A 25932-nucleotide genomic window follows, 5' to 3' on the forward strand; every position below is an offset into this window, starting at 1 on the left:
CATCTTAAAACAGAGAAATTCAACATTGTATTTTTCCAATAAGCAAGAGAATAAACAGCCTAGAACATAGCACGAAGGTCAAGGAGCAAGACTCCAGCAGGACCATACATAACAGCACGGAGCCAAGCAGGAGACGGCCACCTAACTTAGAACACCTAAAGAGAGAGGCCCAGTCCTCCAGGCTTCCAGTCGCCCCTCACTACCAATAGACTTAGTCTTCACCTGGTTGCCTTTCTCTTCTTGTTTGGGGGAGAGGCATTAAACTCTGGGCTCCCATCTTTTCTCACCTGAGGAAAAGGTGAATTTCCATAGTTTCCCCCTAAAGCTTTGACATCTATTATCACTTGTAAAAAGTCAAAGATCATATAAAATAAATCAATCAATCGTTATTACTCTTAGAACTCACCTTTCTATTGTGGCCACCTGATTTTATATTTCGTACTAAGGCACCTTAGACTAGAGAGTTAGGACATACTAACGATGTGAGCATTTCTAATTTTAATGACGTAGCACTTTTAGCAGGTAAGCACTCAATTATGTACCCTCCAAAATTCACATGTTAAATAAAGAAGGTTTATATTTGGAGAGCAGATCTTTAAAAGATGTGAGTCGGTTAAAATGACACCATTAAAGGGAACCCTGATGAGTAGTCTAAGAAGAAATCTCGACTATCAGAGAGAGTGTTACGAAGATGGTGCAGTGGGTTAAAGCATTTGCCGTGCATGTGTGAGGATTTCAGTTCAAATCCCAAGGGCCCACAGAAAGCCAGATGTGTTGGCAAGCATCTATAATCCCAGCTCTCCTATAGAATAGATGGGAGGCAGAAACAGGAGAATCCACAGAAGGTAATAACTTCACGCTAACTTCCTGCATACATCATAAAAATCAGACTCAAAGACAAGAACTTTGAGAATATATAAGGTTTCTCCAGTGGAGAGCACCAAGGATCTGCAAAAACTGTTCAAGATGAGCAACTGTTCAAGGTTGGAGAAACAGCTCCTCAAAGCCAACAGGAATCTGTGTAGACAACCGCCTGGGAATCTGTGTGAATCTGTGTAGACAACCGCTTAGGAATCTGTGTAGACATACTGCTTGGGAATCTGTGTAGACAACCGCTTGGGAATCTGTGTAGACAACCGCTTAGGAATCTGTGTAGACATACTGCTTGGGAACCTGTGTAGACAACCGCTTGGGAATCTGTGTAGAGAGCCACTTAGGAATCTGTGTAGACAACCGCTTGGGAATCTGTGTAGACATACTGCTTGGGAATCTGTGTAGACAACTGCTTGGGAATCTGTAGAGACAACCACTTTTCAGTGTGTGCTTATTCACCACTGAAAACCAAGAGGCATTGCAGCCTGCCTGGTGTCAGGGAGAATTTGTCTTCCTATTATTTCCCACAGCTGAGACTTTAAGCTCTCAGGGCATCTGTTTCATCATCTCTCTAAGGAGGGTCAATACCAAAGGTGACAGTAAAGATTAGTGAGCCAGGCAAGGTCTGACTCAGATCTGTAAGTCCAACTACTTGGGAGGCTGCTACAGAAGGATCATAAATTCAAGGCCTGCCTACACTAAATCTAATAGCTAATTCTAGGGATTTAAAGACCAGCCTGCATGACTTACTGAGTCCCTATGTCAAAATACAAGTTAAATGAGGACTGGGGAGACAGGGCAGTGGTAGAGAGCACTTGCCTAGCACATGCAAGTCCTTGGGTTCCACCCCCAATATGAGGATGTGGGCCTGTGGGGAAGCATAGAAAGAGAGCAGCTGCCTGGTGCCCAGCAGATGGGAGAATACTAGGCAATTCCTCACACACCTCACGCTTGGTTTAGGTCCCCAGACCATCAGTGTCTTTCCCAACAAGCCACTATTTGTCTTTCACCAAACCAGCTTCTCCACTCATGGGGGAGTCCCAGGATTGTTCTTCTGGAGACTCCACATCTCTTCAAGCATTCTCAGAATGCTTCTGCCTCAAGACCATGCAGACAAGAGGACCCTGAATACAGAAGTAGCTTTAACATCCACTGCTACACCCCACCTCAATCTTCAAGCCCCAAGGAAAGCTAAAAAGCATGGATCTATCAAGTTTCTCACCACTTAATTTCCAAAGTCTGGAGGGGGAAATTCACTAAAGTTTATTTTAAGCCAGATTTAAAAAAAAAAAAATCTCATGTATTCCAAGCTATGGAGATGAGGATACCTTAAATTTTTTTCTTTTATCTTTTTTTTGAAAATTTCATACTTGAGTACCATATTTACATTACTTTCACCCTATCTTTTCCCACTTTTCATGTCCCCACCACTCCCTCTCAATTTCATTATCTCTTTAATTATTAGTGATATATTGTATTATATATATATATTGTATTATACATATACATATATATATATATATATATTCCTGCCTCTACCTCCCAAGTGCTGAGATTACAGGCGTGTGCCATGCTGCTCAGTTCATGTAGTGCTAGGAATCAAACCCACGGCTCCGTGTGTACCAAGACAGCGCTGTACCATCTGAGCCACATCCCCAGCCTTCAACTCTGAGTTTCAAACAAGCCCAAAGCTTGCACAATTATAAGATTCTCACCCTAGACAATCACAACTTCTAAAACTTTATGCTGTAACGAGTCAAGAATTGACTAAAGATGGGGAAGGAGACAAGGAAAATGAATAAAAAATCATCTAAAAATTCAAATTGTAAGGTTTACAAAAAATAACGGCTAGCTCTCATCTGTAGCCAAATGGAACTTCTTGGCAGAGTCCGTCATAGTCACAGACTAAAAATCCTGGTTCTGGATTCAGACTGAGAACCTAATTCTTCCCCCGACAGCTGAATGCTACTGAACTCCTGCCCTAAATCAATAAGAATAATGACAGGCCCCCATGGAATAAGATATGAAAACCCAGCTTTTCGTTGTTGCCATTGCTTGTTGTAAACAGCCTGGGCCTTCCAGCACACTCATTGTATTTCCAACATCAGAGGGAGCATCTCTCTTGGTATACAAACTTGGTGATCGGCTCCTGGGAATTACGGGCACGCCTCTTTCAAAGGATGGAAAACTGTTCTGTGGATGGCAGAGAGAGTAAAGAGATGAGAGAAAGCGCAAGAAGAATCAGCTGAGTGGGTGTTCACCATCAAAGTGAACATATTAAATTTCAGTGTGTGAGCAGGCAACACAGTGTCCCATTGTCCCAGTCTAAACTCCGAGCACCAACTGTGTGTCAAGGGCCTTCATTTCCTCTTCTAGTTCAGTCCTCAGAACACAAGAGGATGCTGGAGCTGTACATGCAGAAACCAAGGCTGTGACAAAGTGACCTGCCAGAGACCAGAGAGCCAGAAACATGGGAGAACTTGTCCATGACTCCATCTTAGTCCACAAAAGTGGAGAGGTTCCTGCTTGTTGTGCCTGCGTTATCAGAAAATAATTGCATCTAACAAAACCCTTTCTCTCAGGGCTGGCGAGAGACGCCAGGGCTGGGCCCACGATGGGTCCTCTACGAGCCGTATCCACGGCTGTCCTACTTTCTTCCTGTCAATAGTTCTATGTTGTCTTTCTGTTCCTTGTTTCTTTTTGCTCGTAAACCTCAGACTATCGCAAAGCAACTCCTCCCTTCTCGCACCTTAATCGCTAACCTTACAATTAACTTGGAGGGTTGAGAGCAGCGGGCACCTTGCAGTGTTTAACCTACACTGCTGTTGGATAAACATGAAAACCTCACACACACACACACACACACACACACACACACACACACACACACACTAGGAATTCTGACAATACATTTGACCATCCAGGGGGAGGATTTCTCCTGAGGACACCGCCTCAGTCTGAAGTTTTACTTCTCAGTTTGAATCCCAAAACAATTTCCCCCAACATTAACTAATCTTTGGCATGCATATTACATAGTAGGTTCTTATATACCCCTTAGAAATCACAGGTCTGCACACTCACTGAAGTGATCCTGTCCCAAATACTCAAGCCTCATCTTCAAACAGCTCGCCATACCAAGGACATGTATTCATATCTAAGGACACCTAGCAACTGAGAAAGCAGCATGCAGAAGATGCTCAAATAATAATTATTATGCAAGCACATATGTAAATATATATAATATATGTGTGTATAATAGCAATTTATAAAAATAATAATGTAATATAACTATGTAACATTTACAGGCATGTAAATAATAATATGTAATTATATATAGTACATAATGATATGTAATCACATATAAGTTCTAAAGAATAATAATATAATACAATAAATAAATGTAACAACTTTTAAGATTAGAAGTATTTTCTCTAACGGAAGAAACAAAGCAAGAAAAGTCAATGCCCCTCACTACCTTAATGCCACACTGCAAGGAGATCCTGTCCTACTTAATGACAGAGAAGGAGGAAAGGAGGGAGGAGAAGGAGACATCAAATAATAGCTCACAGAGAACGTGATGGCTACTAGAACCTGTGGGCATGTACAACTCAGCATGTGTGGAGGTCAGAGGACAACTTGCCATGGTCCCCTCTCTGACTCACCATGTATGTAGGTTTCAAGGACCAAACTCAGGTCATCAGGCTAGGTGATAAGTACCCTCTCACCAGGCTCAACCTGGCCTCAAACTTACGACAGCCTTCCTCGGCCTTTTGAGTGTTGAGATCATAGGTACGACCACCGTGTCAGACAAAGGAAACGTTAATATTTCTATAGTGTTTAACAGATATGAGTTAGCAGATAGAAAGATTTTGCTCTGCTTCCACCTAAAATATCTCAGCATCTTTTTATTCCTTGTACACAGTGATGGGTTTCATAAAGACATCTTCATTCAGCTGCATCATCTATTCTGACCATAATCCCCACATATCTGCCCTCTATCCCTTCACCCTCTGCCACCAGCTTCCTCCCCAGATAGTCATTTCTGCTTTCATGCCCATATAAATAGACATAGATAGATAGATATTCCATGTATTATATATGCATATATATAATAAATTCCATTTATTAAAGTAAACATGTAACAATTAAAATAATAATAATAATTCTTAGATCCTGTCTCATAAAAGCCAAAATTAATCATAATAATACTTTTTTCATTTTAATTTTTTAGACTTACTAATTTTACGTGCATGGTGCTTTGCCTGCACGTATGCCTGTTCACCACAATTTACAGTGCCTGAGGAGGCCAGGAGAGAGCATTGGAACCCCTTGGAGCTAGAATCCCAGACCATGTGGGTGCTGGGACTCGAACCCAGTCCTCTGGAAGAGCAGCCAGCACCTTTTTAGTTACTGATCCACCTCTCCAGTCCCAATAGTAACAATTCTTATGAGCCATCAAGAGGGCTCACAGGATGTTTTCTCAAGACAAGGTCTCATGCTGCAACCTAGGCTGTCCTCAAGCTCCGAGCAATCCTCCTGTCTCTGTTTGCTGGGCTTGATAGGATGATACCTGTGGTTTCAGTGAGCTATCCTGGCAGTCTAATAAGCCCTGCAGTAAGCAGAGCTACCCTGACAGTATAACAAGCAGACATCCACACCCAACTCAACCTCCAGAACCTGAGTGTGATCATTATAAAACCATCTACCAACAGTAAGAAAACTAAGGTAAACACACAGTGGCAAGACTAAATGATCTTTTTAAACAACACATAGGCAATATGGAGCACGCCTTTAATCCCAGGACTAGGGAGGCAGAGGCAGGCAGATCTCTGTGGTTTGCTTATTTGTTTTCTTGTTAGTTTCTTGAGACAGGATCTGCGACTTGATATATACCCAAGTTGGACTCATATTCAAAGTTCCTCCAAGCCAGCTAAAGTTAAATAGTGAGACGTGTGTGTGTGGTGTGTGTGTGTGTGTGTGTGTGTGTGTGTATGTGAAGAATATTCTTGAGACAACCCAGAACCAAATTAACTGAGCACTTACTGGGCAATAGGAATAACAAAGGTACTGGGTCTATAAAATTAACTTCGTTGAATGCTGATATACAGAGAGCTAAATATGTTCTAAGACTAAACGATTCCACCGGAACTTATCCCTACACTGGAGATAGCCATCCACTGCAGCCAGTCTAGCCTTTGGGAAGTGCCTGAGACAGCACTGTTCTGGGGGAAGAATGTTAACCTGGGGTCACACCTTTCTTCCCTGATGAGTCCCTATTAGGAGCTCTAGGCAGCCATGACCAACAATCAACCGATTCACAAAATGAATCGCTACCTAAATCCTGTATATGTCAAACACCCCCTAATCTAATAGCTTGGCAGTGAAGATGACTGCTTACATTGGCTCCCACTTACTGTCCAAGATTAACAGTATGTCTGCTTTAACTAGAATAGCATTCCTTACGAGAAGTTAGGAGGAAGGAGACCTAAAACATCAGACGGTATCAGCATCACTGAGTGAAAATGCCACGAGACTCGCTGCTTTGTACATCAACTTAGAAAACTAATGACAAGTTCTGGAGATGGCCAGGCATGAAGACCTGTTTCCATTCCCAGCATCGAATGGAACTGTAAGCAGTGTTGCGTGCTTGGAATCCTAGAACTTGGGAGGTGGAGACAGGATGTTGGGATAGGCAAGAGCATCCTCAGCTACACAGCAACTCAAAGACTGTTTGGACCACATGAGATCCTGTCTCCCAAGAAAGGGTCTATTTTTAATTTTAAAAAAATGAAAAGACTTCTTTTGAAGACAAACTTCTCCAATTATCAAGAAATTCACCTCTGACACTAGGTGTAGAAGCTCACATCAGTAATTCAAAACATGAACTTGGGGGCCAATACCATTTGAAGTCAGTTCAGATGGCAGATTGACTCATATACTGAGTTCTGAGTTCCAGGTTAACTTGAGCTATAGTGTGTGTGTGTGTGTGTGTGTGTGTGTGTGTGTGTAGTGGGGTTGGGTGTATGTATGTGCTGTGTATATACATGGTGTGGTATTGTGGTATGTGTCCTGTGTGTATGTGTGCGCATGTGTGTGTATGTGCTGTGTGTGTGTGTATATATATATATATGAGTGTATGTTGTTTGGGTTTAAATCATACACGTGGAGAGAGAGAGAGAGAGAGACCATCTATCTGTAGAGTTTCTTTCTGTTCTAGGTGGAAAACTCGAGGCCCTGTCAAACAAACTCAAAGTCAGAGCCTGGCCTGGTAATCATCTTATCAAATATAGTAATTTACCAGCTGAGAATAGCTAAGTGGTAACTCCCTCCTTGCCGTATCTTTAGCTGCCCAGAAAAGATTAAAGCAAAAAGGCAGTAATAAGCACCTAGAAGCAAAGTGTGTGATTCCCCTTATCTCGCTCTCCAAATGGCACTGCTACCCAGGAAACCAGCTCAATCATTTCAGGAGCCCAGGAGGAAAGGCTCATTTGCTGCGGTGTGAGCATGCTAGAATGTCTAACAGAGCGAGGAACACACTCAGAGTACAGTGTGACCACACTGTGTACCGGCGATGAGAAGAACAGACAAACAGACAAGAGCTTGCTGGCAAGGTAGTACACACCTCTTCAGCCAGTGTTTGGGAGCCTGAGGCAGCAGGATCCAGAGTTTGAGGCCAGACTGAGCTACATAGTGAGATGCCATCTTGGAAAAAAAAAAAGCAGAGAGCGAGCAGCAGACTGGAGATAAAGAATCTAATATAGCTTCAAGGATTCAGCAAAGAAGTAGCCACAAAGAAAAAGTCCAGAAGAAAGCAGTAGCAGGCAGCCATTGGGTAGAGATAGATAAACATCTAGGGAAAGCAGCAGCAGGCAGCCATGGGGTAGAGATAGACATCTAGGAGCCACTCCTTTACTAAGAAGAGACAGAGCCAAATCCTACAGGAGGACCGAAAGTACAGGCCAGAAAAAAAAAAAAAAAAAAAACACACACAGTTGTGAGTGGTAATAGAGAAGCTGGAGAAACAAAGACAGCCAACTCTAACAACCATACCGTTCACTTAATCACACCAAACACACAGGGCAGCAAATAAACAGGCACCCTGCTAGGGGTTCTGTGTACCCACTTATTTTCACATTTAAAAAGAACTTTGTGGGGCGGTGGTGGTGCACACCTCTAATTCCAGCATTTGGGAGGCAGAGGCAGGTGGAGCTCTGTGAGTTCAAGGCCAGCCTTGTCTACAAGAGCTAGTGCCAGGATAGGCTCCAAAACTGCAGAGAAACCCTGTCTCGAAAAACCAGAACTTGGTAGCCTGAGGTAAGTGGATTGTCAAGAATTTCAAAGCCAGCCGGGCAGTGGTGCCTCATGCCTTTAATCCCAGCATTCGGGAGGCAGAGGCAGGTGGATCTCTGTGAGTTCAATGTCAGCCTGTCTAAGAGCTAGTTCCAGGACAGGCTCCAAAGCTACAGAGAAACCCTGTCTCGAAAAACAAAACAAAACAAAAAAGATTTTCAAAGCCAGCTAGGGCTCCAAGAATGATAGCCTGTCTCAAAACAGACAGACAAACAGACAGACAGATGAAAATGATATGCAAATAGGTGTTGGTACTCCTATTTGGTAGGTGAGTGCTATAAAGTACTGGAGTCAGATGACCTTGTTAGATCAGATACTGGGAAACAGGGATGAGAGTTAAGTACCAAAATCTAGGCAAATCTGTACAGCCTACAGGGCCCCTCTCCATTAAGACCACTGTCTGTGCGCGAATTCAAACAAACCTTGGAGCGCTGAGTCTCCTGGCACTTGCCTCCCTGCATGGTGAGGCCTCCTGAATTTTACTAAAGACTTGTATAAAGTTAAGCTGAAGTGTCTCTCCAACCTCCACTCAGTCACACCTAACATCCTTAGGAGAATTTGGAAACACACCCTAGGCCAAACTGAGGTCCAAGAACCTTTGTGATGGTCTGCCAGTGCCCCTGGTTAGATAAAAATCCCCGTGACTACTTAGGGGGAGCTGGGAGGACCTTGGACTTAACATAGTGAAGGGAACCCTGATGGCTCTTTGTCTTGGAGAGGGGTGGAGTGGGGGTATGGGTGGAAGGGAGGGGAGGGAAGGGGGAGGAGATGGAAATCTTTAATAAAAAAAAAAATCCCCGTGACTCCACTAAAATAAAATCAGATTCTTTTTCTGCCACCCAGCCACTGGTTTCTTATCTTGGGCATGAAGTGAAACGTGATCTCTGTGGGCACAAAAGGACCTCTGAAACCTGGGGCTGTAAAAAACTCACAACGAAGTGACTGACAGCTTGCCGTGCAGGCACAGTGGGCAATGAACCTGCTGATGTAGCAAAGGTCTGTCATAGAGTTCATCTAGCGAGTGAACTAGTGATGGCAGAGCCCGGGGGCAAGGGCTCCTCTGAGGCGGGTCGCTGTCTCTCTCGCTAAGACAGACCAGATCCCCAATCCATCTCTATCCCCCCCTACCCAACGTCCCACCCCGACCCTTTGCTCAAAAGGCTCCCACCATTCTAAGTTCAGGCTCCCTAAGTTCTCAGCAGTCGGGGCTCCGCATCCTTCCCCCGCAGCGCTCACCTCCAAGGTTTTCACCAGGATCTTCATGTAGACCTCCGAGATGCCTAGAGATAATCCGAAGACCGAGGGCAACAGGATGAGGCCGACTACCAGCGTCAGCCAGGTGGACAGGAGCTTCACCGCCAGGTCAGTGCCCTCCATGTCTCGGCACGCCCTCTGGGAGACGTCCCCAGGAGATCCGAGCGCAGTAGATAGATACCCGAGTCCTGGGCAGCCCAGCGCAGCTCGGAAAATACAGCGTCCGACCTGGAGCCCGGCTCCGGGGAGTCAGAGCCGCTCGCCTCACTCCCTTGAGCTCTGCGGAGCGAAGAGGAGAGGGAGAACTCTCAGAACCACGGCGATCTCCTTCCTTCCTCTTCTGGGGTCCCTGCTGTCCCAAGGGCTAACTCTCCACTAGAGGCCCAGGCCAAGCTGCGGCCACACCGCGGCAGGAGCAGATCGGAGTGTTGGGCGAGAAGACCCAGCTGGCGGCGATCTAGGGGACACCCTGGTTGGTGCGGTCAGAGCTCACGAAGGCAGCCAGGAACGTGCCCCACCCCGGGCCTGATTTCCTCCGGGGAGCGATTGCGACAACCCCGCGGTGACTCACCGAGGCCCTGGGGCAGTGAGGATCCCTGCAGGTTCCCTGTGTCTTGGCGTGGGCTGCGGGCTATGCGGGTAGCAAGCCACTGGCTTGCTTTCGGGTGCTGGGAGCCCCTTTTACTGCACTCTGCCCTTGCCCCACCCCCCTCGCCACCCAACAGGGAGCTCCCTGGCACGACTGAGTCCCAGGGGCACGCTGCCTTGTGAGCCGCTGCCTTCCGTCCCGCCTCTCCCCCGCCCCCGTGCACTGCACTCCCAGCAAAGGTCCTTTCGGGAGCAGACTTTCCATCTTCACCCACAGAATCTGTGGTCTCCCGGACACTGCGGAAAACCTTGTTTTGTGAACGTGCAAAATGACCTCGTGGGAAAAGCTTTCCGTGGGAAACTGCAGAGCAAGGGTGAGCAGTCACCGCCTCTCCTGGCTCCCCCCACGCCTCCTTCCTTACCCAGCCAGCCGCAGGGCTGAAGCCTACCGGGCTGGAAAGGAGAAAGCGTGTTCGCTCTCCACAAGCCTCCTTAATCACTCTGCCAACACCTCCCTGGCACGGACCGGAGCGGCAGTGTCGCAGGAGTGTAATTCCAGCACTTACACACAGGAATCTGAAACTGAAGAGGAGATGGTACTGGGCTGCGTGGTGGTCCAATAGTCATCCTGGGGCTAAATAGCCAGATCCCTTACAGACTCTTTAAGAGGGTGAGCAGGGAGGAGACTGTTTGTCACTCCCCTCCCCGGAGGAGATTCCAGTCTAAGCTTCCCTTAGTCCACCCACACTTAGCACATAGTGCAGAAAATGCTTCTCAAATGCTAACCTTCACCCAACCCGCACGCTCGAGTTTCCCGAGGATCCACATCCCACGCCGCTGTGGTGCTAGCCCTTACTAAAACAAAGAACAAAAAAGCCTGCACGTGTATTCCGCTGCAGCACAAACAGTTTTAAGATTAAGCCTGAGAAGGAACGCTGAAAGCAGTAGGGTCCAGACCATAATTGAAACGGCTCTAAATCCTTAGTAAGACCAAACTAGCTTTACAGTTGACAGTCAGGAACTGTTTTTGGAGCTGAAAAAGTAGGGTGACCTGCAAACTGAACGGAACCTGTTAAGTTAAGCAAACATTGCAGAGAAAGCTACCCCCATCCCCCAGTGGGCATGAAAGAAGTAGGAATCTCCTCTGCAGCTCCAACCAGTTGCCCACACTCTCCCCACTAGAAGTTGTGAAGGGACTTACTCTCAAAAGGGGGCCAGTGAGATGGCTCACCAACAAAGGTGCCTTGCTGCCAAACATAGTGACCTGTCCGTCTTTGAACTCCCATGGAACCAATTTACCCCTGACAACAGGTGCTCAGTGGCATCACACACACACACACACACACACACAGACAGACAGAGAGAGAGAGACAGAGACAGAGACAGACACAGACACAGAGAGAGAGAGACAGACAGACAGACAGACAGACAGACAGACAGACACACACACACACACACACACACACACACACACACACACTCACTCACTCGATAAAATAAAACATCACTTAAAAATTTTACCAGACAGCTGGGCTGTGATGGCTCACACCTTTAATCCCAGCACTTGGGAGTTGGATCTCTGTGAGTTTGAGACCAGCCTGGTCTACAAGAGCTAGTTCCAGGACAGGCTCTAAAGCCACAGAGAAACCCTGTCTCGAAAAACCAAAAAGAAAAAAAAATTACCAGGCATGAAGAGAAAAACCTGTAATCCCAGCACTTGGGAAATGGAGACAAGGGGACCAGGAGTTCAAGGCTATAAGAGACCCTGTCTCAAAATCACAAAAAGAAACATCTATGTGCAGAAATAAACATTTCTGGAAGCTGGCCAACATATATCTTTGTGTACACGTGTGGTTTATATAGTTAGCTCACAATCTAGGATTTACTAGCTCATTTAATACTATCCAGGAAAAATATTTAGCCTCCTTTATTTCCTCCAACCAAATGCTGAATGATTGTTCCAGAATCCACCCTGCAGAGGAAACGTCCAGGCAGCCCTTATTTCTGTTTAAACACACTGGTACTGAGTGCACATGCGCCCCAGTATGTTTGCTTGTTCATAACCAAACTTGTGAACTGGCTTTGGTTTGGGGTTTTGTTTAGGAATGGCTCTGTAAACAAAGCTGTATCCGGAAGTCAGAAAACTGCTAGAAGGGCAGTGTTCCTTCTCACCTGAAGACTGCAAAACCAACACAGCCCCCCCAAAGATGCTGGCGCCCATGGCAACCTCAGAAAAGGAGAGGCTCCAGGCTTGCCTTACCTCCTGGGAAGCTCCTTCCCCTTCCTTCAGGCAGGACTCCTCTGCAACACCAAATAGCAGTTTTCACCTTAATGGAAGCCAGAAATCTGCAATCAAGGCGTCTGTAGTGCAGGTCAGGCTCCCCTCTAAGCCCTCGCAAGGATCTTTTCCCTCTTCAAGCCTCTGTTTCCAGAGGCCTTGGGTTTGTATAACCCCCATCTCTGCCCAGTATTGATTTGACCTTCCTAGGCAAAAAGCCTACCACTGAGCTACATCCTCAGCCTTTTTCTTCTCTTATGAAGACATTTAATCCTGCTTTAGGGTCTACAGTAATCTAGAAAGAATTTATCTAAAAATCCACCATTATTTAGGCCTGCACAATGGCGCACACCTCTAATCCCAGTACTCAAGAAACCAGGGCAGGTGGATCTCTTTGAGCTCAAGGCCAGCCAGGGCTACACAGTAAGATCTTGACTCAACAAACAATATTGATTACAATTAATCAGACTGTGACAGAGAAATTATGGGGACACAAGAAGAGAGAGGGACCTTTTGTCCCCAAGCCTGATTGACGTCTCTAGAACTCTGGCACAGTTAGCATTTCATTTCATTTTGTCTTTCTCCCTCCTTCCTTCCTTCCTTTCTGTCTTTCTTAGACAGGGTCTCACTACATAGTTCTGGCTAGCCTTGAACTTTCTCTGTAGAGTAGGCTGTCCTTGAACCCACAGAGGTCCACCTGCCTTTGTCTCCTGAGTGCTGGGATTTGATCCTCAACACGTGGGTCTTGCTCACTTTAGGGATTGCCTAAAACCATGAGAATACACAAATATTTACATTATGATTCATCACAGTAGGGAAATTACAGTTATGAAGTACAATGAAAATAATTTTATGGTTGATCTCAACTCAACAAGAGGAACTGTATTAGAGTCACAGCACTAGGAAGGCTGGGAACCACTGACACAGGCCGACATGCCCAGTCCACGGTTAACACGACAAGGTCTATGATTCTGAATAAAACTATGTACTTTTTTATTTTTAAAAAAAAAAGATAAAATTTAGGGGCTGGAGAGCTGGTTCAGGGATTAAGAATGCTGCCTGCTCTTCCAGAGATCCTAAATCCCAGTAACCACTTGGTGGATCACAACCATCTGTAATGGGATCTGGTGCCCTCTTCTGGCCTGCAGGCAGAACACTGTATATGTGATATATAAATCTAAAAAAAAAAAAAAAATAGATAAAATTCAATTAACAGTAAATGCACAGTATGAAATTTGTCCAGGGTGGAGGTTTTGTGTGTGTGTGTGTGTGTGTGTGTGTGTGTGTGTGTGTGTGATAAAGAGAAAGAATCTTTTTTTTTTGTCTGAGTCTCACATAGCCCAGGCTGCCCTCAAACTCACTCCTCCGTGGCTAAGAATGACCTTACATTTCAGCATCTTGTGTTTTCTCCCCCATGAGTGTCAGGATGACACATGTACACACACCATCTGTCCCATGAATGTGGTAGTCAAACCAGGATTTCATGCATTCTAGGCAAACGTTCTCCCTGCTAAGCTACATTCCCCGGCCACTTCGCATATACTTTAACAGCATCCTTTTTCACTCTCAAAATGTTTGCATTTTGGTGACAAATAAATGCTCCCTTACGCTTTCATGATTTCTAACAACCTTTGCAGTCCTAAAATATTAGATTATCTGATACAACCAACTGTGAAACCTAATCCATTCATTACTGTTCTGCCCTTAACCAATGGCATGGGTGCTCTTGTACCCTGTAAACATTGTCATTTGTATTGGTTTAAGAAAATGCTGATTGGCAAGTAGCCAGACAGGAAGTATAGACGGGATGACCAAAGTAGGAGAATTCTGGGGAGAGGAAAGGCTCAATCTGCAGTGGCTACCCAGACACAGAGGAAGCAAGATGAGAATGCCTTACTGAGTAAGTTACGAAGTCACGTGGCTAAACATGAATAAGAATTATGGGTAAGTTGTAAGAGCTAGTTAATAATAACCCTGAGCTAATAGGCCAACCAGTTTATAATCAATAAAAGCCTCTGTGTGTTTTGTTGGAACTGAACAGCTGCAAGACCAGACAATGGGGGAGAGCCAGCCTGGAAGTTGGTGGCACCTTTCCATGGCCCAGGGCCCTGAGATGAATATATAGAAAGGGAAAAAAAAGCAGAAAGTGTGCTGAGGGCCACTGTTCTCCTCTCATCTGACCCACAATGTCACGGGCCAAACTGCTACAAGCACCTGTGGCCAAGAAGCTATCTATTTGCCATGCCTTCCCCATGATGAAGGACCACATCCCATCAAACCTCAATCCCCTCAGACTAAAATAAACTTCTCATCCCTTAAGTAGCTTCACGTCAAATCACAGCAGTGAGAACAACACCAAATACAGGTGTCTGTTACCTTGTTCACACTTACGTCTTAGCCGATGCCAAGCAGGTTGACTGGCCTTTAAATCCAGGGTGTCTTCAAGGAGACCGTATAAACATCTTCCCTAAACTCCAAGAGCTCTCAGGTCTGAGCTGCTCGAGAAGAGGAGAGGATGTGGTTCTGAATCCGAAGACCTTTGAGGTACAGGAGAAAGGCCTGGGAGGCTGCGCAGTGGGTAGCGCTCGCCACCAAGCCAGACAGAATTCAATTCCCAGGAGCAACATAGCAGAGGGACAAACCAAGTCCTCCAAGAGGTCCTCCTACCGCCACAGGAGTGTTGTGACATACACACTCTCCCGTGCCTGCCACAGTAAATAAACATAATTTTAAAAGGCTAAGTTTAATAGAGAACTATAGAAAGAGTTCTTTGGGACCAGGAAAGGGCTATCCTCTGAGACTAGCAGTGAAGCCCTTACAAAGCAGTGACTCACTCACAGATACGCGTTGGCTGAACCAAGGAGCACATGCGGTTGCTTGCTGCTGGCTAAGAGTTTAGTCCCTGCCTTTTTCTGTTGGCCTACCCTTATAAAAAGTGTTGGGAGGACATTCTCTTTGTGATTCCCCTCCTACCTGGAAACTACTGTGACCCAGGCTCCCCCAGGGTTCTTAAGAACAAGGCCACACAAATGTGCAAATCTCTTGCAGAGATTCTGCACAACTGCCCAGTTATGGCAGCCTGGTTAAGCAGCTTCCTCCTAGGTAATTCTTAGAGAGAAACACCACATAAAACTGAGAGTCAATCCCCTAACATGAGGATGTCCATTTTATAGCTTTCGTGGTCCTTACCCAGCTTTCCCATTTTCATAATAAGGAACTTGAATTCCCATGGTTGGGGATCTCCAGCCAGGGGTCCCGTTCCACACTCTGGCCTGACTCCTCCCATTCCAAACCCCATCCCTGAGAAAGCCCACCAAAGACCACGCCTACAAGCTATGTAAGACCTGGTAGCCATATTTGCCGTGTGATTCCTCCCCTACCTTCCCAAAGGTCACCCAGGAGTTGCTTTGTTCTGTTCATTAAACCTGAATTTATCAATTCAGTTTGATTTGGCTTATTGCATCGGTGGCAGAGGAATCTAGCAACCGGGAATCTAATACCTATCATCTATCAATCAAATTGATATGACTGAATGGTGAGTCAGAACAATAGAAACCCTGTGTGTAGCTCTGTATGTATTTTTCTAGTAACCAGCACATTTCCAAAATTGTCCTTCACTGTGTCAAAAAGATTCAGTGTCAACCAGACATGGGGGTATACACCTTTAGTACCAGTACACTGGAGGCAAAGGCGGGTGGGTTTCTGAGTTCAAGATCAGCCTGGTCTATAAAGCAAGTTCCAGTACAACAAAAGTAAAAACAAAGACTTCTAAGATTTCCAGGGTTCTGCTTTCTTTTGTTTTTGCTCTCTCTTTTTTCACCACCTGGCCCTTGTTTTCTACTAAAAGCAAAGGCTATGTACTTGCTTTACATTTATGGATTTCCCAGAGAAGAAACAGCTCACAGTTGACTTGAAAGGAGATTTTAAAAAAAGAAAAAAGAAAAGCTCCCCTCAGCTCAGCTAACCCTTCCTCCAAGTTTTGTTCATTATTTCAGGTGTGCGACACGAGTCCCCGCACACCCCAATGACTGAGAGGTGAGCAGGCAGATAGATACACAGACAGATGTCAACCAACATATAACTTATTAGGGGGCTTGGCTCATAGGGTCATGGAGCCTAAAACTAGCAGCAAGCAGAAGAGCCTGGGATATCTATAGTGTCTTAGTCAAAGTCCCAAGGGAAGCCAAGGGGCTGGAGAGCCAGCCTAGTGTTTAAGAGCTCCTACAGCTCCTCCATGTCAGGTGACTCAGGCCCCTGTAACTCCAGCTCTAAGGGGATCCAGCGCCCTCTTATGGACTACATAGCACCTGCACCCACAGGCCATGCCACACAGAAACAGACACTTAATCTGACATAAAAGTGTATCTTTAAAATAAAAAGGGCAAAGGAAGCTGAGTATGTCATTCTCAGACTGAATCCAAAAGGCTGAGACACCATGTAAGTCCTGAGAGACCGGGGCCAGGCACATAGAGTCAGTGGACAAGGAGAAGAGCCATAGACTCCAGGGAGCACTAGATCCACACATTTAATTTTTTTCTGGTTTTGTTCTCAGTGTCTCCTTGGCCAATTGGATGGTACTCACACACATTCACAGAGGGTTCTTTCACCTACTCTACTGAGCCTCACGGCTTCTCTGGCCACGCCTTTACAGGTAAACTCAAAACAATTCTTTATCGAGTTTCTTAGTTTCTTTTCTAGACACCATGACCAAGGTAACTTATAGAAGAGTTTATTTGGGTTCACAGTTTCAGAGGATGAGTCCATGAATATCATAGCACAGGCAAGGCATGGCATAGCAGGGAGCATGGCAGCAGACAGGAAAGGCATGGCACTGGAGCAAGGATTTTTCTATTTAATAGCCCTGGTTGTCCTGGAACTCACTCCATAGACCAGGCTGACCTTGAGCTCACAGAGATCTACCTGTCTGCCTCCCAAGTACTGAGATTAAAGGGATGTGCCACCGCCACCCAGCAAAGAGCTCACATCGTGATACCCAAGTATGAGGCAGGGAGAAATAGACCAGGAATGATGTGGGCTTTCGAAACCTTGAAGCCTGCCCCCGTCACACACCTCCTCCAATAAGACCACACCTCCTAGCCCTCCCCTGACAGTTCCACTGATTGGAGACCAAGCATTCAAACGCACGAGCCTATGGGAGCCATTCTGTTTTAAGCCACCACACCCAGGATCTAGATAGTCTTTACTCCAGTGGCGTTGGCACCTAAGATCAACCACAGCAGAGGTGACAAGGCTGAAAGCTGCACACTGAACTTCCCTAAGCCCATCTTGCCAGCAGTGAGTGTTCCAGGCCTCTGGCTCAACCACAGAGAGTTTAGATAAAGCTCTGGGCCTTGGAGTCAGATAACAGGGAAAATCCAGAAGGCATGTAGACCCTCCTGCTTCTAAAGAGTCCATGTGAAGGCCCTGGTCAGATTAGTAAGATTGGGTGGTGCAGTACAGGTCTATGGAGTGCCTAGACCTAAGCAAGCAAGTGCTCAGCACAACACTTAGCTTCCATAACCACCCAAGTTTCCCCTGATGACTTTGCTGTAACAGGCCTCCCAGTGGTTTGCTCTGGAGAGAAAGAGCACAGAGCCACGACAGATGGTATATTCTCTACTCACCACCAGCCTCCTTGGCCAGCCAACTTTTACAGCACACAAAACCTAACACATCTTGGGCAAAGAAAATTAATAAAAATAAGCAGAGAGTTTGTGGGAGTGCTGAGTCAGTAAAGTCTTCCTTGCACAAGCAGAGGGTGTGGATTTGATCACCAGCACTCACCTAAGAAGCTGGGTACAATGGCATGTGTCTGTAATCCCATGGTTGGAAGGAGGCTAAAGGAGACAGGAGGATCTTAAGGTCACTGGCCAGCGAGCCTAACCAATTAGGGAGCCTCTGGCCTCAGTGAGAGGTGTTGTCTCAAAATAACAGGTTGGCCAGGTGGTGGTGATACACGCCTTTGATCCCAACTCTTGGGAGGCAGAGGCAGGCAGATCTCTGTGAGTTCGAGATCAGCCTAGTCTACAGAGTGAGTTCCAGGACAGGCTCCAAAGCTACAAAGAGAAACCCTGTCTCAAAATAGGAACAAAAAAAAATAGGAACAAAACAAAACAAACAAAAAAACAGGTTGATGGCTCTAGAGAAACAGCATGCATGGTTTATCTCTGACCGCTACATACACAGCATGCTCGCAGACACGCACACACACACAGAGTACATATGTGTGTACATACAAAAAAAAAAACAAGCAAAGGAAAATTCAGATCATGAATCTAGGGTGAAAACGATATAATACTGGATAACGGCTGTCACTGGAGCCCCAAGAAAGCCCCAGTCCACGTGATGTGGCATCACATGCACACCAGGCATAGGCAACTGAGCACTGGGGTCTCATGTGTCAGAGAAGAGTTTGAGGGAAGAGCCAGATTTTTATAAACTGATCCACTCCACATCAGCCTTCCTAACATATCCTGATTTATCTTCTACCTTCAATTTTGTGTGTTTGCTGGGGTCCTCATGAGTGTGAGGGGTACACTCACCCACGCCTGGGCATGTGGAGGGCAGAGATCCACTTTGGTGTCTTCTCTATCATTTGCAGACATTTCGAGATGTGGTTTCTCACTACACCTGAGATGTCTTTCATCTAGACTGGCTGGCTAGCAAGCCCTGAGGATCGCCTGGCTCCACTCTACCTCACCCCGTCCTGGGATTACAGGAACTACCATCACAGCTGGTTTTTAGCATTATCCAAACACAGGTCCTCAAGCTTGTGCGGCAAGCATTTTACCCAGCGTGCCATCTCCACAGCCCATCGGAAGTGTTTTTCAAGCTCTCGGTGTCCAGCTCGTCCCGTTGATACACTCTTCACACAGGGAAGTTGTGCTGATGTTCGCGGAGTTCAGCTAAGTCTCATAATATACTCCCATGGGCAGCCAAATCTCTGGTTTCCTAAAACTCTATTCTACATTTTTCTCATGAGGGGTCAGGTATTTGAGACAGGGTCTCTGCAAGTTGTCCTGGCTGTCCTGGAACTCACAGAGATCCACCTGCCTCTGCCTCCCAAGTGCTGGGATTAAAGGTGTGCACCACCACACTTGGCTCCCAATTTGTATTAGATGCTGCTCCTGTTAAGTTTTTCATGCCTGACAAACCTCTCCAAAGACACAATAATCCAAATCAGACCAAATCAAACAGAATTTTAAAAGGCCCAGGTTTAATGGATGCCAGCGCTCCCAGTGGCCCTCCAAGAAAACACGGAAGAAGGGAAAAGGAGAACCAGGGAGACCATGAGTTCATTCTCTGGGGTGCAGTTTAAATAGCCTATGGGAGTGGTCTTGACCCTCCCCGGGGAGGGGTCAGCGTTTGACGAACTTTCTTGAAGGTGTAGTCTGGACTGTGGCAACTCCCAGTGGAGGGGCTTGGAACTTTCCACCAAACACTTACTTCCAAATCCTTCAGTTCTTCCTTAGCTGCTGCTTACATGGAATCATTAGTTTGTCCTACTATATTATTTGTAATCGGAGTATAACGTTTTAATTATTTCTTTAGAATGACCATCAAGGACAGGGGAGATGTGTTAGCAGGTAAGGTGTCTGCTACCAATCCTGAGTTCAATCTCGAGGACCCACCTAGTAGGAACAGAAAATTGTCCTCTGATCTCAACATACATTGCCTGTACAGACACACACACACACACACACACTAAATAAGCATAAGAAAAAATTAAAGTGGGTACCAAGTGATGCTGGGGGCACAAAGGTCCCTGTGTTCACAGAGCAGTAGGGAAATAGGAACCTTAAACACACAAGGCCTCTCCTCAGTGGAGGAGATAAAACGTCTGCTTTCCTGCTCAGAAGCTCGCAGTGGATTTTGTTAATGACCTGGTGACCTTTGGCTCTCTGTGGAGGCAGACCTCACCCAATTTCCCAGACTGTTCCCTCCCTAGACTGTTACCCATCTGTAGAGCTGATGTCATAAGTACTTTAAGGCCTTCTGACCTCTGTGCTCTTGGTCAAAGACCACATTAGATTCTAGCCATTTTAGCTTTAGAAACCCACCCTCGTGGTCACATGAACTCTGTAGAGGACTGCCTATGTGGTCACACCTTAAACCTTATTGTGCACCTGGAACTGGACTGATTGTTGCCTGGAGACCTCTTCCCTAATTGTACTGTGTTTTAAATATGATGAGAATAGTCTGATCCAGGTTGACAAGGTCAGTCTACACCAGGTTTTCATTCTCACCTCTTCCAGCAGTTTATTTCCTTGTCTGACACCTGCCGGGACCCCCTCAAGGAGCCATTTGTCCACAGATGCTTAATGATATAAGAAAGATATCCCAGGGTTCTGAGGCCACTACCTGAAAAGGTTGTAGATGGTTAGGCCACACCCCATGGGAGCCCTGCAGATTTCCTCAGATGATCTGGCATCCTGAGATGGAGAGCTTTGGGGCAGGAGATAAGGAAGGTGTGTGGTACCTTTCTCTACAGGAGGAAGACAACACTTCCTTCTGGCTTGCTTCAGTTCTTGGGCTCTGAGGTTGGAGATTGTATACCGTAGTCATGGACTGAGACTTCACTTCAGCCATCAGTGTTCATAGCATCATGAATCATCTTAAATTCTGCTTTCTTTGCTGTGTATTTAGCAAAGAATCTAGAGAAAGACAAAAATCAGTCACCTTAAACCTTTTTTAGGACTTATTATGAAAGACCTCCGGAGTGGGGAGACTCTCACTCAAGTCTCGGGATACACGACCCCCCAGGAACTCACAAGAGACCGTCCTTGCTGCAATCACACGAGGTTTATTGACAGGACAGGAGCCAGTGCACTGGGGCCGAAACTCATTTCCCACGCAGGGGGTAGAGAGTTCGACCCCGAGTAGCTGGGAAAAGGAGTATTTAAGGAAAGAAGCCACCCAAAGGGGGTAGGGAGGGCATCATTGGAAAATTCCGAAAATACCAGTGATAATCACAAGGGGGTTACTCCCTGTTTCTCAAGATTATAATCTAACTTTATCTTCAGCAAGTTCCTGAAACAGAGTCACTGAACCGGTTAATCTAGATTTTTGATGCTTCTCTCCATGCTTAGATTATTGGCTTTATTTTTTCTGCTAGAGGGGTCTGGATTTATCCAGGTCTTTCGATTGTCTGTTCATGGATACATACAGAGTGATCATAACTGAGTTGTTTTCCATGTTCTAGGAGAAACTATACTACTGAGAGCACTGAGACTGAGCAGACAGTCAGTAGTGACTGGTCCCACAACTGAGGAGTGTACAGTCATTCAATTTAGCGCTTGGAAGAACGAAGCAGGAGAAACTGTTACTATTCACCACAAATAAGGCTGCACTTCCGGGTTCTAGAGTCATGCACACCCTCAAGCAGAAGTGCCTGAATGTTAAATGGCCCCGCATGACCCACGTGCACACATGCGTGGTTACATCCACTATGACTCAAGCTGAGCTCTTGTGCGCATGCGTGAGCCCGTCATCTGTGTATGAAGTAGTCACGCCAACTCCTTGTGCACGTGCGCTAGGCAACTTTTAAAAAGCTGGATGCGCCATCTTTCTCTCTCTCTCTGCACACCGATTCCCCAGGCCTGTACACGCCCATTCTAATAAACTCCTAAGCGGGTTTGTTGCGTGTTCCGTATTTCCTACTCTCTTGCACCAGGTAATTTCAGATATTACATTGGGTTCAAGGCCAGACTAGACTATGTAGTGAGTTTTCGGGCTACAAAGTGAGACACGCTCCCTCCCCACAGACAACCAAAAGAGCAAGTCTGATGAGATGGCTGAGCAGGTGAAAATGCTTGCAGTACAAGTCTGACCACCTGCATTCTCTCCCAGGAGCTCAGCACGGAAGAAAAGAACCAGAAGTTGTCCCCTGAGTTCCACATGAGCAGGCAAACAGACCTGTACTGTCCACCACAACACACGTCACTACTGCTGCTAAGAACAGTGCTAAGTTGTAGCTCAGTGGTAGTGCTTACCTATCAAGCACTAAAACAAAGCGAAATGAAACGAACAAGGGGCTGGAGAGATAGTTCAGCGGTTAAGAGCACTTGCTACTGTTACTGAGGATCTAAGCTAGAGTCTAGACCTCATGAAGGAGCGCATAACTGTGACCCAGCCTCAGAGGAAGCAAGATGTAACTGCCTCACTGAATAGGGTACCGAGCCACGTGGCTAACTCAGACAAGAATTATGGGCTAATGTAAGTTATAAGAATTAGCTAATAAGTAGCCTAAGCTAATGGGTCAATCAGTCTATAACTAATATAGACCTCTGTGTGGTTTTTTGGGACTGAATGACTGCGGGAACCGGGCGGGACAGAAACTTCAGTCAACGAAGAGGAGAAAGGGTTTCCTCACATCTGGCAGCCCAAGGCCGGGGCTTCCAGGAGCTTGTGTTTTAGAGCTTCGAACACCCTTGTCTCTCCTCCATCCAGATAAAGTCCTGACCTCCTTTCATGGCCTCATATAAGGGTTTGGCAATCTCAGCAAACCTAGGGATCCATAGGCGGCAGAATCCTGCCATCCCCAGAAATTCTCTAACTTCTTTGGCCGACTTGGGGTTTGGGATCTTTAGTACAGTCTCTTTACTGACCTCAGACAACCATCTCTGCCCTTCCTTAAGAACATATCCCAAATAGGTTACCTGTCGTTGATAGATTTGAGCCTTCTTTGCTGATGCTCGGTGTCTTGGTTCTCCAAGGATGTGCGACAGATGCTCAGTCCCTCTCAGGCAACTTTCTCGATCCTCCACAGCAACCAACAGGTCATCCACGTATTGTAATAGACTCACCTCTGGGTTTTTGGAGTCGAAATTCCCCCAGGTCTTCATGCAGAGCCTCAACAAAGCTGGTGGGAGAGTTTTTGAAGCCTTGAGGCAGACAGGTCCAAGTCAGCTGCCTGCTGATTACGATCTCTGGGTCCTGCCATTCGAAGGTGAAGAAGGACTGGCTCATAGGGGCTATGGCAGCCTGAAGAATGCATCTTTGAGATCCAGTACAGTGTACCATTGCTGGTCTGGAGGCAGGGTACTCAACAGTGTATAAGGGTTAGGGACAGGAGGGTGCATGTCCATTACTCTTTTGTTGACTTCCCTCCAGTCCTGCACTGGGTGATAGTCACTAGCATGAGGCTTTTTAACTGGCAACAGGGACATGTTACAGGCAGACTGGATGGGTTTTAGGACCCCAAGCCTTAATAGCCTCCATATGTGGGGGGGTGATGCCTCTCTTTGCTTCCAGTGGCATGGGATACTGGTGACAATAACGGGATCCACTCCTGCTTTGATCTCAATGTAGACCCAGGCCCTGTGAAGGGCCAGTCCCATGCCTCCTGTCTCTGCCCAAGCCAGAGGGACCCGTTGAAGCCAGTCCTCTGTATCAGGCTCTGGTGTTGCTGGTTCCTGGTAGAGTCTGTATTCCTCAGCCAAGTCACTAGTGACCAAGACCCTGACTGGCTCTCCACTCTGGTGGACCAGTTTGGCTCCTTTCTCAGAGAAATGAATTTGGGCTTTCATTTTGGATAAGAAGTCTCGGCCTAGCAGAGGGTAGGGGCATTCAGGTATGACTAGGAATGAATGGGTTACCCATCCCATTCCCAAGTCCACTATTCTTCCAGTAATCCATGAGTAAGATTTAGTCTCTGCAGCCACTTGTACCTGGGTAATTTTGGTGGACATGGGCCCCCCCTGATTTTAATAAGACTGAGTTTTCTACTCCTGTATTTACCATAAAATCAATAGGTTTCCCCTCCACCTTTAGGGGTACCCTAGGCTCAGGGAGGGGTTCTGAGCCCCGTCTCCCCGAGTCATTGTCTTCTGCCCAGGCCACCAAAAGCACTGGAGTCAGGCAGCCCTCCTTCTTTAACCCAGTGCCTTTCTTCCTTACAATGGGCACATTGGTTCCTGCCTACCTTGGGTTTGGGTCACCATCTCCTTTCAGCGTCTTTTGACGATTTGGGCATCTGGTACCTGTCGCCATCAGGATTTCTGTCAGGTCTTGTCTATGTTGTGCTTGTTGCCATTCCAGGATCTGGGCCAAGTTCCTTTCCTGCTTTGTATCTCGTTTTTCTCTCTCCTTCAACCTCTCCTTTCTTTCTTCCTTCTGTTCCTCCGTCTCCCTCTACTGTAAACCTTTTCTGCCACCGCCACTAATGCTCTGATAATGTTTTTCTCCTAGCCTTTCTAAAGATTGTCATTTTTTCCTAATGTCAGGAGCAGCCTGGTTAATGTAGGCAAACATCACCATTTGGGTGGTTTCCTCCCTTTGCAGGTCGTATGGAGCATATTGCCGGAAAGCCTCAAGGAGTCTTTCTAGGTAGCTGCTAGACTTCCATCTGCACCCTGCCTTATGTCATAAACTTTGGACACAGTAGTAGGATTGCGAGCCGCCACCTTGAGACCTGCCAATAGAGGCTGGCAATAGACCTGGAGTCTCTCCTTAGCACAATCCCATTCAGGTCTGGTAGCAGGAAAATAGGCACTAAAGAGAGCCAGATCTGTTAGGGGAGCTCCCGTTGGCCCCGAACCAATTTCTGGGCTGCTTCAAGGATCCGATTCTGCTCTTCAGTGGTGAACAATATTTTCAACAGTTGGATGCAATCAACTCACCAGGTAGGCTGCTGAGTGAAGAGGACAATTTCCAACAGGTTAATAAGATGTTGGGGTTTTTCAGAAAAAGGAGCATTCTGGTACGCCAATTGTATAGATTGCTAGTTATGAAGGGCCAATAGTGAAAAGGCTGATTCCCATCCTCTCTGTCAGCCCTGCTGGCCTGAGAGGCAGGCCAACCAAGGTTTCTAGCTGGGGTACTGTCCCTACTGCCTCTTACCAGCTTTGAGTAGCCTATGCTGGCCCTTGATTGGCCTCAGGCTGGGACTCAGGCATTGGGGGGAGGGACAGGAGCTGCATGGCAGAGGCTGAGGAGTGTAGCGAGGAGGAAAAAGTTCAGACTCCTCAGTCCCCTCTTGGAGAATTTGGGATCTTCCTTTGGCTTCACCTTGAAACACCTGTATAGGGGCAGAGGGCTGGGGTGGAGAGAGAAAGGGTCTAATGCAGGGGAGGGGGCCCTGCAGCCTGTCCACCAACTCTCTCCAAGTTACTATGTAAAGGATCTATCTGGTCCAGATGCTCTGTCCTGGGTTGAAAATCTGCTCCTTCACTTGGTGTAGGGTGTCTAGATCAGAAGTCCCCTCTGGAGGCCAGCCCACATCAAAAGAGGGCTATTCTGAAGAACATTAATCCTTTCTTAATGTCTACACTGTTATGGGGGTGGCTGTTCCTAACCTCCCACCAATGTGCCAGCATCAAATCTAAGGGGGTTGAGGAAACATTCCCCATCTTCAGTCTGTCAGTCAGCAGTCAAGCAAATGGCAGACACACAATTAGGACAGGGACTATGATGCAGACTACAATTAGAGGATTCTAAACAGATGACCAAGATCTACAGATGGTCCCAGAATGTGAGTCCTGGCAAAGGGGGCTCAATGATTCCAAAAACATACAGATGGGGAGGAAGGTCTCTAAGAGCGCTTCCTTATCCCCCAAGATCAGAATTACTGACGGAAGTCCGCTGACTTC

At 46.4% G+C, this 25932-nt stretch overlaps 1 protein-coding gene across 2 annotated transcripts in view; it reads right to left on the bottom strand.

The window, feature by feature from the left end:
- Gpat3 (glycerol-3-phosphate acyltransferase 3) overlaps positions 1-10176 on the bottom strand; it is a 55564-nt gene extending 45388 nt beyond the window's left edge. The window contains exons 1-2 of one of the 2 annotated variants that reach the window (XM_038330196.1): positions 10049-10176; positions 9460-9756 (exon numbers count right to left, since the gene is read on the bottom strand). In XM_038330196.1, the coding sequence (XP_038186124.1) occupies positions 9460-9600 (141 nt within the window). In that variant the 5' untranslated portion in view covers positions 9601-9756; positions 10049-10176. Of the gene's footprint in view, positions 1-9459 lie in introns of both variants that reach the window. The other variant, XM_038330187.1, reaches the window with a different exon arrangement.
- Positions 10177-25932: the final 15756 nt, after the last annotated feature.

The sequence above is a fragment of the Arvicola amphibius genome, chromosome 1 (genome assembly GCF_903992535.2).
Source record: "Arvicola amphibius chromosome 1, mArvAmp1.2, whole genome shotgun sequence".
Classification (NCBI taxonomy): Eukaryota; Metazoa; Chordata; class Mammalia; order Rodentia; family Cricetidae; genus Arvicola; species Arvicola amphibius.